The sequence below is a fragment of the Symphodus melops genome (assembly GCF_947650265.1).
Source record: "Symphodus melops genome assembly, chromosome: 18".
Lineage (NCBI taxonomy): Eukaryota > Metazoa > Chordata > Actinopteri > Labriformes > Labridae > Symphodus > Symphodus melops.
In genome coordinates this window covers 8957324-8970759 of record NC_136708.1, presented here as the reverse complement: position 1 = coordinate 8970759, position 13436 = coordinate 8957324, and the positions used below count along the sequence as shown (strand labels likewise).

General features: G+C 41.4%; 1 protein-coding gene across 2 annotated transcripts in view; it reads left to right on the top strand.

Annotated features, from left to right (window-relative positions):
- The window catches only part of csmd2 (CUB and Sushi multiple domains 2), a 226631-nt gene that overhangs the window by 206355 nt on the left and 6840 nt on the right, over positions 1-13436 (top strand). For both annotated transcript variants that reach the window (XM_079368716.1, XM_079368717.1), the window contains 11 exons: positions 1751-1927; positions 3675-3854; positions 4048-4221; positions 4430-4603; positions 7630-7703; positions 7812-7923; positions 8186-8365; positions 9744-9809; positions 10801-10962; positions 12163-12275; positions 12929-13016. In XM_079368716.1, coding sequence (XP_079224842.1) covers positions 1751-1927; positions 3675-3854; positions 4048-4221; positions 4430-4603; positions 7630-7703; positions 7812-7923; positions 8186-8365; positions 9744-9809; positions 10801-10962; positions 12163-12275; positions 12929-13016 — 1500 coding nt within the window. The remainder of the gene's footprint in view (positions 1-1750; positions 1928-3674; positions 3855-4047; positions 4222-4429; positions 4604-7629; positions 7704-7811; positions 7924-8185; positions 8366-9743; positions 9810-10800; positions 10963-12162; positions 12276-12928; positions 13017-13436) is intronic.

The following is a 13436-nucleotide window of genomic DNA, read 5'->3' as shown; positions in this document are numbered from 1 at the left end:
CATTTTGCAATTAGCTGCTGCCTTTGCAAACTGAATAAAAGCCAATTTGCATGTGTTTGCAAATATATTTAACAGTGACTGAGCGAGAGAGAATGGGTGACATTATCTATAGATTAAATTCCATAAGGCTTTTAATTTTTTGCTTTCTGCAGCACTTATCCTTTCTGCTGCCAACACCTGAAAAAGCAGATTCCCTGAATGTGTAGTAGTCTGTGCATCCAATCAATATAGGTCTTAAGGCCCTCCACTTTCCCTTGTTATTGCTGAGACAAGACTTACACATTAAAAACAAAGAAATACGAGGGTGCAGAGTGCTTTCAAACATCTTGCAAGCCACAGAAAAAGTAAAACCGAATGAGACTGCTAAGGAGGATCTCAAGTGGTGATATTTTAAAAAAAGCACTTCAGTTTGAAGAGTTTTGGTTTCAATTATATCCATGTAATTACCAACGTGGAAGTATGTTATAAATGTGAAAGTATTTCCTTGCATCTGTTCAACATCAGCATCAGTTGTTATTGGGTGTTATGTAACTCTAGTAATTTTATATAACTTATTCAGTATTAGAAATGGGTACTTGGAATTTCTCTTGGGATCAATAAAGTTATCTATCCATCCATCCATCCATCCATCCATTCATCCATCTATCTCTGTGTTTTAACCTCACATTTGAAAGTGAATCAGTTGGCAGTTCCGTTCAAAGGCTTCTATCTGTCCCCGAGAGACATGAGAATCACAATAATCAGGCATAAACTTTTAGTTGCACTTATCCACCTCCAAGTTAGGAAGTTCTGTCTGAAGTTGTACTGTATTTCCCCTGCCCTTTTCTTACTCTCCATGAACACACAGCGCTTTTCTTCTTATCTTTTTTTCACACAGTGTGTTGTTTGCAGAATTTCCATCCTGTTCCCCAAGCTGTGTTCAGCTCTGCTTTTTAATGCGCATCTCCCCCCTCTGCACTCGCACACACCACCTCTGTACCTTGTCTCACAGCGTCTTATTGCCTTTCTGGTGTATAGTATGCCCACTAGCTGAGGTTGCCCACCTGTTCTCTGTTGGCACAGACTTCAAGGGCCAGGCCACATCTGGTCATTAGGGGAGGGTGAAGCCCACAGGGCTCTAAAGGCCTGGGGCAAGCTGGAGACAGTAATGAACAGAAGCAGTGTTGCCGGCCGGCAGACACCAAGGGGATTTCTGAGCAAAGGCTATGTCCATCAAAGTAACTTATGAAGTAGGACGTAGGGGAAGATGATGTCGTGTGGGTGGACGAAAGCCAGAAATAAAAGAAAAACAAACCAAGTTATGAACGAACAATATGTACAGGAAGAGTGACACAGAAAAGAAGACAGCATTACCTTTACTTTACAGAATAGGCTTGCTGTCTTTCATATAGAACGTCAGTGTAAGGATAAAAACAGACACTCTATTATGTGGGGAGGTTGATTATAACTGATCAACCTACAAGGAAAAAAATATGAGTCAAAAAACCTGTATTTAGCACCAAATTGACAAAACAAAAACAGATCAACATTTCAGTCTTTTAGGTTGGTTTTAGGACGTTTGGAATTAAAGAAAGTTTACTGATGTTAAAAATTGTCACTCTATAAATCATACTCAAAAGTTATTTTTGCCCTCAACCTCCACCCTAAAGACACATTACTAACTAACACACACTCCGATGGTCACTGAGGATCAGTCTGTAAATGAATAATTCCTCATCCTTGTCTACCGTGCTCTCTGTTTCTTTCTCAGTGATCTCTTGTGGAAATCCTGGAACCCCGAGGAATGCCCAGATCTTGAGCCACGATGGCCTAACATTTTCCAGATCCATTACCTACACTTGCAGGGAGGGCTACTACTCCACTGGACTGCTCACCAGACACTGCACTGTTAACGGGACCTGGACCGGCAACATGCCCGAATGCTCTGGTAATTACAGACTCTCACAGGGAAGGGGTCAGTGGTGTTTATTTGTACTCGAACACCAGTTCACATTTAACAACTAAGAGAAAAGTATTGACAAAAGCATAGTACACAACTTTGCCCTATAGAGTAACAGTTTAAACTGTTTATCTCATGCAGTAAATTGAATGGAATAGGAGAAAATGCAGGAGACCGTGGTCATGGATACATCCGCTATTGTGACACTTGTATTTTTTTTTTTTTGACTTCTAATAAATGACTGATCCCTTGCTCGATAGAAGGACATTTGTTCAATTCATGTTCCACTGAAAAGACATCCCTTTATCAATATGCCTCACAAAAGCCACACAGATGCTATACACAGCTAAGAGACCCTGGCAAATAGAGGTCACTCAGAGATCGAGTTTCTTTTGAATAGAGAGGAAAAACCCTTAGAAGATCCATCATGGTTCCAAGACTCTGTAATCTATCGCAGTGAAAGGGTAAATGATGACAACAAATGTCAGTAAAAGACCTTTAGAGAGCCCTCCTGTTGATTGTTATTCTATTAAAGGCTTAGTGCTAAAGGGAATTACGAGTGAGAATTTAGCTTTTTTTTTCCTTATCAAGTTTTTACCTCCTACAAAACAAAACAACACCAAACCAGGCAGTTTATTTTCCTACATTATCATGAGCCAATGCATATGATATTGTAGGAAAATGAAATTCACTGTGCTGACTGTCAACCTTTGACAATCAGAGTATAATGGTATGCAATAGAAGGAATTATGTCACCTTATCCCTGCTCTTAAGGTCATTTTTTCACAAATTTGTAGATAGACTCTCGGCGGCCCCGTGGGAAACGTAAGTGGTTGTTCAGTCAAGGTGGTGGGTGGGCGGGGGGGGACACTACCTTGCCCTAGCGGGAGTTTCACTGAAATGTTGGTCATAAGAACTCAATAATTTTTGTCCCAAGGCAAATGGAAAAGCGCGACTTGTCCTTCAGTGCCCTGTTTTTTTTTTCTTCCATCTCACACGTTTCAGCTGTGTTGAGCTTTGAAGCTGCTGAGTCACACAGTGGAATTCTCTCTGTTGTTACTCAATCAGACGGCTTCTCTCCCGCAGGAATTAAAGTACAATCAAGGAGAAATGTCGTCCATTGTGGAGCTTTAGGGAGCTACTGTACAAGATTTATCATAAGGTTTAGTCTTTGTGCAGTTTAAAGCTGGAGACAATCAAAGGACATTTTCTTCAGAGAACAACACTTTATTCTGTGAAAGAGTCAGTTCCATAAAAAGTGGGTTTTTTTGTTTTTTTAACATGTCATTTATAACTGTTTTGGATGACACATCAAACAGTATATTATACGATGTGAAACGTGTTTTCCATAAGTGAATCTCCTGCCTCTTACCAAAGGTTCACACCTACTACGTAGCTTTTCAGACAGTTCAGTTGTGTTTACAAGGTAAACAGCTTTGACCAGTTACATATAACAGTTCATTCACTCTGAGGCTCCAATGATTGTACAGTTTTAAAATGTTGTTCTACTTGCTTGAAGTTCATCAAAAGTGTTTAATTTTCATTCCCTGCATTATAGAGGAGAATAAAATACATAAGAAATTGAAACATTGACTTTCATGACTTGTTCATGATGCTCAATGGTATTATTTTTTCTTTGATATTTTCTTCTCCTTTTCCCCAAACAAATACCCCCTGTATCTCTGTCCTTGTCCTTTGTTTTCATTCCGCTTTTGACCCTTTTTTCATACTACAGTAATCAACTGTGGTGACCCTGGGGTACCTGCTAATGGGCTGAGGCTGGGCAATGATTTTACCTACAACCGCTCAGTCAGTTTCCAATGTTCTCCTGGTTTCACCATGGATGCAGACCGAGCCTCGACTCTTATCTGCACCAAGGACCGCACATGGAATGGCACCAAACCTCTCTGCAAAGGTAATGTTGTTAAAGATAACGTAGATGACTAAACAATTTAAAGTTGGATTTAAATGTTGGCAGAGGAAAGGACAACGTTATGATCGAGGACCAGACAATTTTTGTTACTGCAATAATTTAAGCCAAAAATGTTTCACATCTTATCATTACAACCAAAATGTATAGCATGTGTTCCTGTCTTATCTGCTTATAGCGATCGTGTGTGGTCCACCCCCGACCATCCCTCAAGGACAGGTTGTCGGAGCAGATTTCACCTGGGGCTCTAGCATCAGCTACTCTTGTAACCAAGGTTACCAGCTGTCCCTTCCCACTGTGTTAACATGCCAGGGCAGCGGTAACTGGAGCGGAGAGAAACCCCAGTGCTTCCGTAAGTGGCACCACACTGGAATGACTAATTACATTACACATCATTGGTATTCTACTGACATTTCCTTCACACATGTATCGTGTCTATGTCCTCTTGTGTGACATTTCAAACCCCAAGGAAAATATTAGATTTAAAACACAACTTCATGAGGGTGTCCCCAATTAATTTCCCTGGTTCTTTCTTTCCCCCGTGTGTCCTATCTATGCAGCTGTGTTCTGTGGAGACCCCGGTATGCCAGCCCAGGGGAGGAGGGAGGATCGCGGATTCACCTATCTCTCGTCTGTCTCCTTCTCCTGCTACCCTCCCCTTATCCTGGTGGGCTCTACCAGGAGGTATTGTCAGTATGATGGCACCTGGAGTGGCACACAACCTTCTTGCATTGGTAAGCTACCCGTTTGTTCCTCTACATTATAGAGTAACATTCAATCTGTTTGACTTCAGTAATTGATGTTATAATCAAAGCAATGGCATACAGTTAGGGGTAAGGAGACTCTTGGCAAAAACTATCTTTAGTAAAGATTTGCATTGGCTGGCTTAGATTTTGCTCCATTATTGGTTTCCTTGGGAGTTCGCTACATCCAACAAGTGATGCATGCAAAAACCCTTTAACCCAGCCAACAAGCTTCATTGATTTTCTTTTTCAATTTGATTTATTTTAATTAATTAAAGCAGCCGAGGACACCCATTGGAGCGTAGCCCCCAGGTTCAGTCCAATCTTTACAAGTGTGTGGACATAATTTGGGGAAAGTTTAGGGCCGATAATACCAGACTGCAATAGAGGCGTGTTTTACCAGATTTACAACCGACACGCTTGTGATTTGTAACATCAGATTCCTTTCTATCCTTTCTATGTTTTAAAAGTTCCCCAATCCTACCAGTCAAAATACTGCACTTTTAACCCATGCATGAACACGTAAAAATGGATGACGTTAAAGTGACAAACATGGAGCCTCGTGTTAGTTCAGGCAGGCCACAGAGTCACATTATTGTGCCAGGAGTTTACATCAGTGATCTGTTGAAAGCAGGGAAATACCCGGTGGCAATCAGGGGGTCCCCCCTCCATCACGGGGCTCATTTATTTATTTTTATTTTTTTAATTGTGACACGGGTGGAATCTCGTCCAGAAGTTTTTGGACACCTGACATTCATTTTCCTGCATTCCGATCAGTTTTTATGCACCAGTTTGTGCCTTTTCAGAAAAACAATTACGATCCAATCTCTTTATTACCGTTCCAGGAGTTAGTCAGATACATGCTCACACAAGAATGCATTCATTTAAATCCTTCTATAAACATGTGGACTGGAGAGTTGTAATGTTTCGGGTCGGGATCATTTTAATGACAGACACACACGAGTTAATGTCCAGTGGTTTGGACGACCGCAGTGAAAGTGTCTCTGGTGGCTCCGTGCAAGACAACAGAACACCCGTTTTGAAGTATTTCAATCCCGGACCCGCGTGTCGGGAGATTTCTTATCAAGATGCAGCAAACCCAAGAGAACGCCGATTCCCATCTGCAGCAAGCAGCTGCAGAAAACAGTAAAATACAACGTTTGTGTGCTTTGTATTCAAACAGCGGACATCGTTCTCTTTTTTCGCTCTCTCTCTCTCTCTCTCTCTCTGGTCCATTGCAGAGTATGAAGTTAATTGCTGGTGATTTTTTTTTCTCCAGAGACCCCCCAACATGTTGCTTTTGAGGTTTTCCCCAGGACCCCCTGTATTTCGCACCCTGATGGAAAGCATCCTGTTGGCCTGATAGTTCTCATGCCAATTTGTTTAACCTGCTCAAGTCTGCCTATGCTTCTCTGCTCCCTCTGCATGCTTCATTTGCAACCCTCCTCCTCCCTTGCTCCTCCTGTTTTTTTTTTTTTTTTGACAAAGCGGTCCTGACTAAAGTGTGTTTAAGTGCTGCTCTCTAAACAGCTTTGAAGTGTTCGGCCCTGTCCCAAACTTCCTACTTTTTCCATGTTTGTCATCAGTTGTGTTGCTCTTTTCTGTGATAAACATTCTCGTAAGTAATAACCTTCAAGCTAATCAAACTACGGTCAGAAAAGAAAATTACAAATACAATACAAAGATTTGTTGGAGACTGAAGGTCTACTGTGGTATTTAAAGTGCTATAAAATATGCACATATGTCAACTAAAGATCCAATAACAGTCTGTGCATCAATTTATTATAGCAAAAAGTCTCTTGGAACTACTCTACCTGTGAATAATTTATCAGCCACTTTGTTTTAGCACTGTTAAAACTCCTGTGCGTCTGGTATGGAGGAAAGGTCAAACCAAGATTAGTGGAATTTCTATCATGAGCCTGTTTTGTATATTTGAGTGCATTCCATTACAGTGGGATCACCTCTCATTGTTCGGATTGCAAGTTATCTTCAGATGTAAAAAGTTATTAACTTGGTGTTAAATACTTTTATTAACCAAATAAATCCCTGTACAGATTATCAGAGAAAACACAGCAGTGCTTAAGAAGGCACCAGAAAGTTCTGCTGTACAAATGGGAAGACAAGTCAGCCTTTGCAATCTTTAACAAATGATCAGGTCACTAAGCCTTGATATTTCATTATTATGGTTACTTTTTTTCATAGGCTTCTCACCGTGCTTCTATTAATCATGCAGGTATGAGCTGCTGGCTGTGTACAATATCAATCAGAAACTTAATGTTCATAACGTTACATCATGTTATAGTTTGTAGCTATAAACGTACTCAAATCCATTACTGTGACCGTCCAAAAACAAGCGCTGTGTCTGTTCACAGAATTTGAGTTTATCTCACTGCTTCTTTTTGTTATTCAAGGGAATTTAGTACAACAGTATATATTTCTTTTTGACCAACCTGAAAGTGATGAGCTGTGATTCAATCCAAACCGTGACATTTGTGATCCGAGTTTATGCATGAAGCTCGTGCTGACACTGTTGTAGAACCTAAATTATCTGTGTGCCATCTGAGCTAATTCTAATGAAGAATCCGTGTTTAACTTGAACCGAAGCCAATATAAGCTAAACATGTGCAAAAGCAGGGAGAATGTAAAATCAACTTTGATTTGACCGACACTGATGTTGGTTTAAGAAGAACACAAGAAACACATTTGGTACACAATGTTTGTCATCTGGTTAACAGGGTGTGTGGACAGCGAGTGGACTCAGATAACCAATCAAATGCATTGTGCGATTTGTTTCTGTTGGCGTATGCCGGCTCACGTGTGTGTGTATGTGTGCAGAGTTGTCTGCATGTAGTTATTCATAGTCTCCACTCCATCAGTCAGAAATACAATCCAGTGAAAAAGTCATTTCCATACACTGTCTCAAAGGCGACATTTTTAGTTTACTGTGGGTGACATGTAAGTGGAGCATGCTTTAACTCAAGAGTTGAAATCACAGAAAGCATGTGTATGTGTTTCAGATCCCACTCACACTACCTGTGGAGACCCTGGCATTCCTCTCTTTGGAAATCAAAACAACAGCCAAGGCTACCAAGTAAGAATATAAGCAATCAAGTGTCACAATTGCATATGAATAGACTTTCACTTTCCTATACCAAATATTCTTGTGCTCATCATGCTTCTGTCTTGTGTGTTCTGACAGATCAGCAGCACTGTGTTCTTCAGCTGTAGAAAGGGCTACTTACTGCAGGGCTCGATTTCTCGCACTTGTCTCCCCAACCTAACTTGGAGTGGTTTCCAGCCTGAATGCATTGGTAAGTACTCATGTACAGTAAAGTATGTGTAAGGATGAATATACATATTAAAGTGGGAAACATAACCGAGAGTTCAGAAGTGAATGCAAATGTTTCTATTACTCAAAGTACGACGCTGACACTGTCGACTACTTGTGATCTTTCTTGATTCTTTGCACGCTTTCTTTGTAATTTGCTCCTCTGCAGATTCATCTCGTCATCTCCTCTTTAAGCCGTGTGTTGAAATCCTATTCTCTTCTTCTCTGTTCCTGTCTTTGTCCAGCCCATCATTGCAGCCAACCAGAGCTGTCAGCCCAGTCTGATGTTAGAGCCATTGAACTGCCATCCCTTGGCTACACGCTGATCTATACATGTCAACCTGGCTTCTACTTGGCCGGAGGATCAGAGCACAGGACATGCAGGTCTGACGGGAGCTGGACTGGGAAACCACCTCTCTGTGCAGGTATAAACATGGTTGCATTGTTAATACTGGAACATCGAGACATACATAATGTGAAAAATGCAAAGGCGCAAAGCACACACAGACACATTCAGAAAATGTAAGAGACTGCAGATGTTAGCACATGACCAACTACTTTCCGTGGACAAGTGGGTAGATGTGTCGCACACTTAAAATAAAATCAACTCTTAATGTGCTGTTTCCATTATTAGTCTTTATTGAATCCACTGGGCTTTGTAATGATGCGGGATTCAGTGGTGACTCAGGTTGGGAAATTGGGGAATCAGCTAATGTTGATGAATAGTTCTGTTAACGCTTGCTTATACTAAGGCACATGCCAGGCCTGAATGGCCCATCCGTCACACAATTAAAGTGCATGAAATCACACACACACACACACACACACACACACATGCACACACAAACATGCAGAGACGCAAACCTGGAAACATTAACAAGGGTGCGAAACCTGATTAGATCGAGGCTTCCCATTGATTAGGTTAGCAGAAGTACCTCTTATAAATGGTGAGGCAGTGTTAACAAGGTCTTGCAGACAAATAGACTGCCATTAAGACACCCCCAAGCATTGGCCTAAATACATACAGGGAAAAAAATAGAGTCATCGACTCACAATTATCGAGGATAGATGAATTCTAATGGGTTAACGAGAAAGGGGTACTAAAGAGGGATATCTGTTTGATGCATTCATGCCCAGCCGCTGCTAAAATATCGAGGGTGATGGGTGTTTTAAAGGCTGTGTCATTAAGAGTGAAGAAAAGAGAGGGGACTGGATATTAACAGCACCTGTGGGTGCAGTGATGGAAGGGCGGCTCAACAGACTGGCAGCTAATATAGTGCAGGGCTGTGGGAAGTGTGTGTGTGTGAAGATGTGTTTGCTAGCGTCTGTATACATGTATACAAGGGGATGTCTGTGCCCATAAACTACCATCAGTATACCTGTCTTTGTTTGTATTTCCGTGTAAAGCCCCCCTTGCTCTGTTTGCCTGTGTGGGTGTGTGTTTACTACTGTGGTGTCGTCCCGAGGCCCCGTGTGAGCAGTAAGGCATTATTAAAGTGTTCTCCCTGAAGCAGAGAAGCTGTGTCTCTGACACAGCCGTAGCCCCACGGGAACAACTGAGCTGCTCTTTGATGCATGAGTCAAGTCCTGTGGCTGGCAGCTCTCACTCAGGCCACTGCAGGGGTTGTGGAGTTTGTGGAGGTAGACATGAAGTGCTGATGGTGATATCCTCTCATTGCAATTACCTTGGAGCTGTTGTGTTAAAGGAGGAAATTGTATTTTTTGTTATCACTTCCTAAGGCTTGCACTTCACCTGTTTACAGGACAAACTTGAAAATTGTGTTTTTTTTATTTTTTATTCAGCTGATAACCGCCCAAGTGGTAAGAGCCCAGTGGGCACAGTGCAAGAGCCACCCTCCAAATTACCAGGTAAGACAGGCACTCCTTACATTTTATGATGATTTAACTGCAATGTGTTTCAAATAAACAGTTGATTTGTTTTTTTCTCAGACAAACTATTGTCCTTTTAGAGAGTCCTAACACGTACAAGGAAATGTGTCACATCACTTGTGTCCTCAAAACACTCCATTTTCTTCCATTGCAATACAGAATTACCTTCAAAATAATTCAGTGCATAAAACATTCAATGGTTCAGCTCCCGAGTATATTCCTGACCGGCTCAGAGACTACAACCCAACCCCAGCCCTCAGGTCATCAAGTGAAGCTATTTTACTCATCCCTAAAATTAGATCAAAGGCGGAAGAGGGGGTCTTTAAATCCTCTGGTCTTTCCCTCTGGAACAAAGTACCTGCTTGACCTGAAGTCCATCACTAATGTCTCTACTTTTAAAGCTAAACTCAAAACCCATCTACCCCCATCATATGAATAGTTACTGTGTGTGTGTGTGTGTGTGTGTGTGTTTGTTTCCGCCTGTGTGGTTATTGTTTGTGCATTGTCAGGTTTTGGTGTTGGATGAATGCTTTGTGGTGTGTCTGATTTTATTGTTTTGATTCCTGTATCTTATTCATGACTTTTGGTGACCATTTAAAATGACTGGGCTGTGATGTTTTTAACCTCAATGTAAAGCATTTTTCGCTGACCGGTGAATGCGCTTACAATTACAATTGGATGGAATGGAAATCTCAGCAAAAGATAAGATAGAACTTCATTAAACCTGAAGGAGAATAGAGGGGACAGATTGCTTAAAGAAAGACCTCAAATGCTTCTGAAGTTTCAAGTAATGTTAGGATGACTTCATCTTTTTTTGGTGGTATACCCTTTCATGCAACTTCATAATCACACACTTTTTTTGTGAAATAAATCTGCTGTTCAGCTTGAGGGAATAGTTTGACAAGTAAAGTATCCCAGCACTGTCTGGTAACCTAAACCCTGCTGTATTCACTCTCTGCATCTCTTTCAGTCCCAGGAGGCGTCTTCGCTAAGAACTCTCTGTGGAGGGGATCCTATGAGTACCTGGGGAAGAAGCAGCCCGCTATGCTCAGCATCACTGCCTTTGAACCCTTCAGCAACCGTGTGAACGGGACACTCATCGACCACAGTGGAGTGGAACTCAAACTAGCTGGTTGGTACACAGACTGTAAAAATAGACCTTTCAAAAAGCTAAAACACGTCTTGCAGTGTTGGAAAAGTCTTTTATCTACAAGAGCGGCGCCTCTGGAGGGCCTGAACGACTGTGTTAATTGAATGATGAACACATTTTATTTGCAGATAGTTCCTTCACAATAAAAGTCTTCAATTACTATACTTTTGTTATGAGTCGGCGTAGCTTGGTACTTGAGCTCTGTAAGCCTTGATTATTAGAACACGTGTCATTACACAGTGCTGCTGCTTACCAAAGTATGGCTTGTAAGAAAGAAGAAAACAGAGTGGCTGGTAGATTACAGAACCCAGTTAGCATAGTTCCATCCCATTGAAGTTTGGCCTAAGTCCTTGCATGGCAGTTAGATCCATTTCATGGGGACTTCATATGAAAGGATCTATTTGTGGATTGTTTTTAATTGACTGGCAAATCGTTGGTCTTTCCATTAGATGTGTTGAGCAAACCAGCAGGTCACTCCTGGCTCATAGTGAAGCTGAGCGGGTGCATGTCTTACAGCGTGCACATGTTTGTGTGTGTGTATACAGGGCGCACTGACTCCACCAAACACTTTTACAATCACTAAAAGAAGAACATTGGTCACATTCAAGCCCGTTTTATAAAGGAAATATTTGCAACATTTTCAAAATTCAATTCTCAACAATGTAAAAGCTATCGTGATAATATACGTGGTTTCAATGCGTTTGTTAAATAAATCAGATTTAAGGTGTTCCAGGTGTCCTCCCCAGGAGCATTAAACTTCTTATTTTTTTATATTCTGGTGTATTTTGTGGACAACTTTATCAAAATATTATCTTTATTTTCTGTAAAGGGAAACATATATTTAGTGTGTCTGAGGCAGCTGGAAATGAAGCGTTTTGCTTCATATACAGCCTTTCTGACAGCGTTTGTGACGTGGACTTCACACTGAGTGAAGCATTGTGTTGAAGGCCTAACAAATGAACACAATGTTTATGTTTTTGTACATGCTGAAGTCTTCACTGTATTTGTGATCCATCCACACTAACATAACAACATGGGTTAGAGAGGAAAAGAGTCCAGATAACATCTTTCATTCTTATATTTATATATATATATATATATGGTATACATGTTTTAGCCCTTTTCAAGAAATGTGGACTTTGTACAGAAAACAACTGTAAGCCGCTCTTTTTCTTCTCGTAGGCACTTATAAAAGAGAGGAAGCACAGCTGCTGCTTCAGGTGCACCAGATCAGAGGCCCTGTGGAGATCTTTGTCAACAAGTTCAAAATCGACAACTGGGCCTTAGACGGACATGTAAGTACAAGTCCAGGGTCAGGTCCAATATGTGAACCCCTCTTTGTAACTGCAAAAAGCGACACAGACACACTCTCCTTTATTGTGAAATATGCTTCAGCACACATACACACTAACCTTGTCACTCTGGGGAGATGGAGGGCCCACCCAGAGTTTTCTCTTTAATTAAAATGTCAGTTAAATCATTGCCTGGTAATCAGGACTCGACAGACCCCCCTCCACTCCTCTCCCCACATTATCCCGGAACCCCAGACACCTCTAATGCTCACATACTCGAGATATAATTAAAAAAGCAGGTCACAGTCTAGGTGTGTGTGCCGCTCTGTGCGGTTTTTACGGAGATGTTTCATAAGCCCAACAGCACGCTGGTGTTTTAGAACAATGCGGTGAGTTTTTCCCCTTGTGTAACATTCTTGAGTGTGCGTGCGTGTGTGTGTGTGTGTGTGGCATGTCAGAGCGTGTTTATGTTTGTCCTCTTGAGCAGAAAAACGTCACATTAAATGTCAGCTATACGAGTGCCTCTCAGCTCCTTTGACATGATATTTCATTTTCTGCGTGCACCAGCTGCTGACACTTTGATGATACGCTCCTTTGTAAAGCCGAGATGTGACACATAAAGTGTCTGTCTTCCATTCCTCTCTCTCCCTCTCTAGGTGTCCTATATCTCTTCATCCAACTCCTTTGTGTACCAGGGATTTGTCAGAGGAAAAGGCTTTGGCCAATTTGGTCTCCAGAGACTGGGTGAGTGAGCCGACCACTCGGTTACAGAAACCAGTGTGAGCATATGTTCTCTCGGGGGATGACCGTCTTTTTTTTTTTTTTTTTTTTATGTGTCTCGATTTCTATCGTCAAATAAAATCACTTAAAATGTGTGCTGTATCTTTAAGCTTCACAGCAAGTGCTTTCAAAGCAGGCGTTTGCTGTGTTGAATTGATGATTTATTTACTTTGACAAATGTGAAACAATCTCAGAAAATGGGGCTTTTCGAGAACCCTAAAGAGAGGCAAACACAGTTCACAAACATGATTAATAGTCATGCACATGCACTCACATCACAGCTTCACAAAGTCTTATCCTTCGGGAGTTTGTGGGTAGTGTGTTGATGCCTGTGGTGTCATTGCGTATCAAGTAAACTCCCATCTCTTTGTTTTGATACAGTAA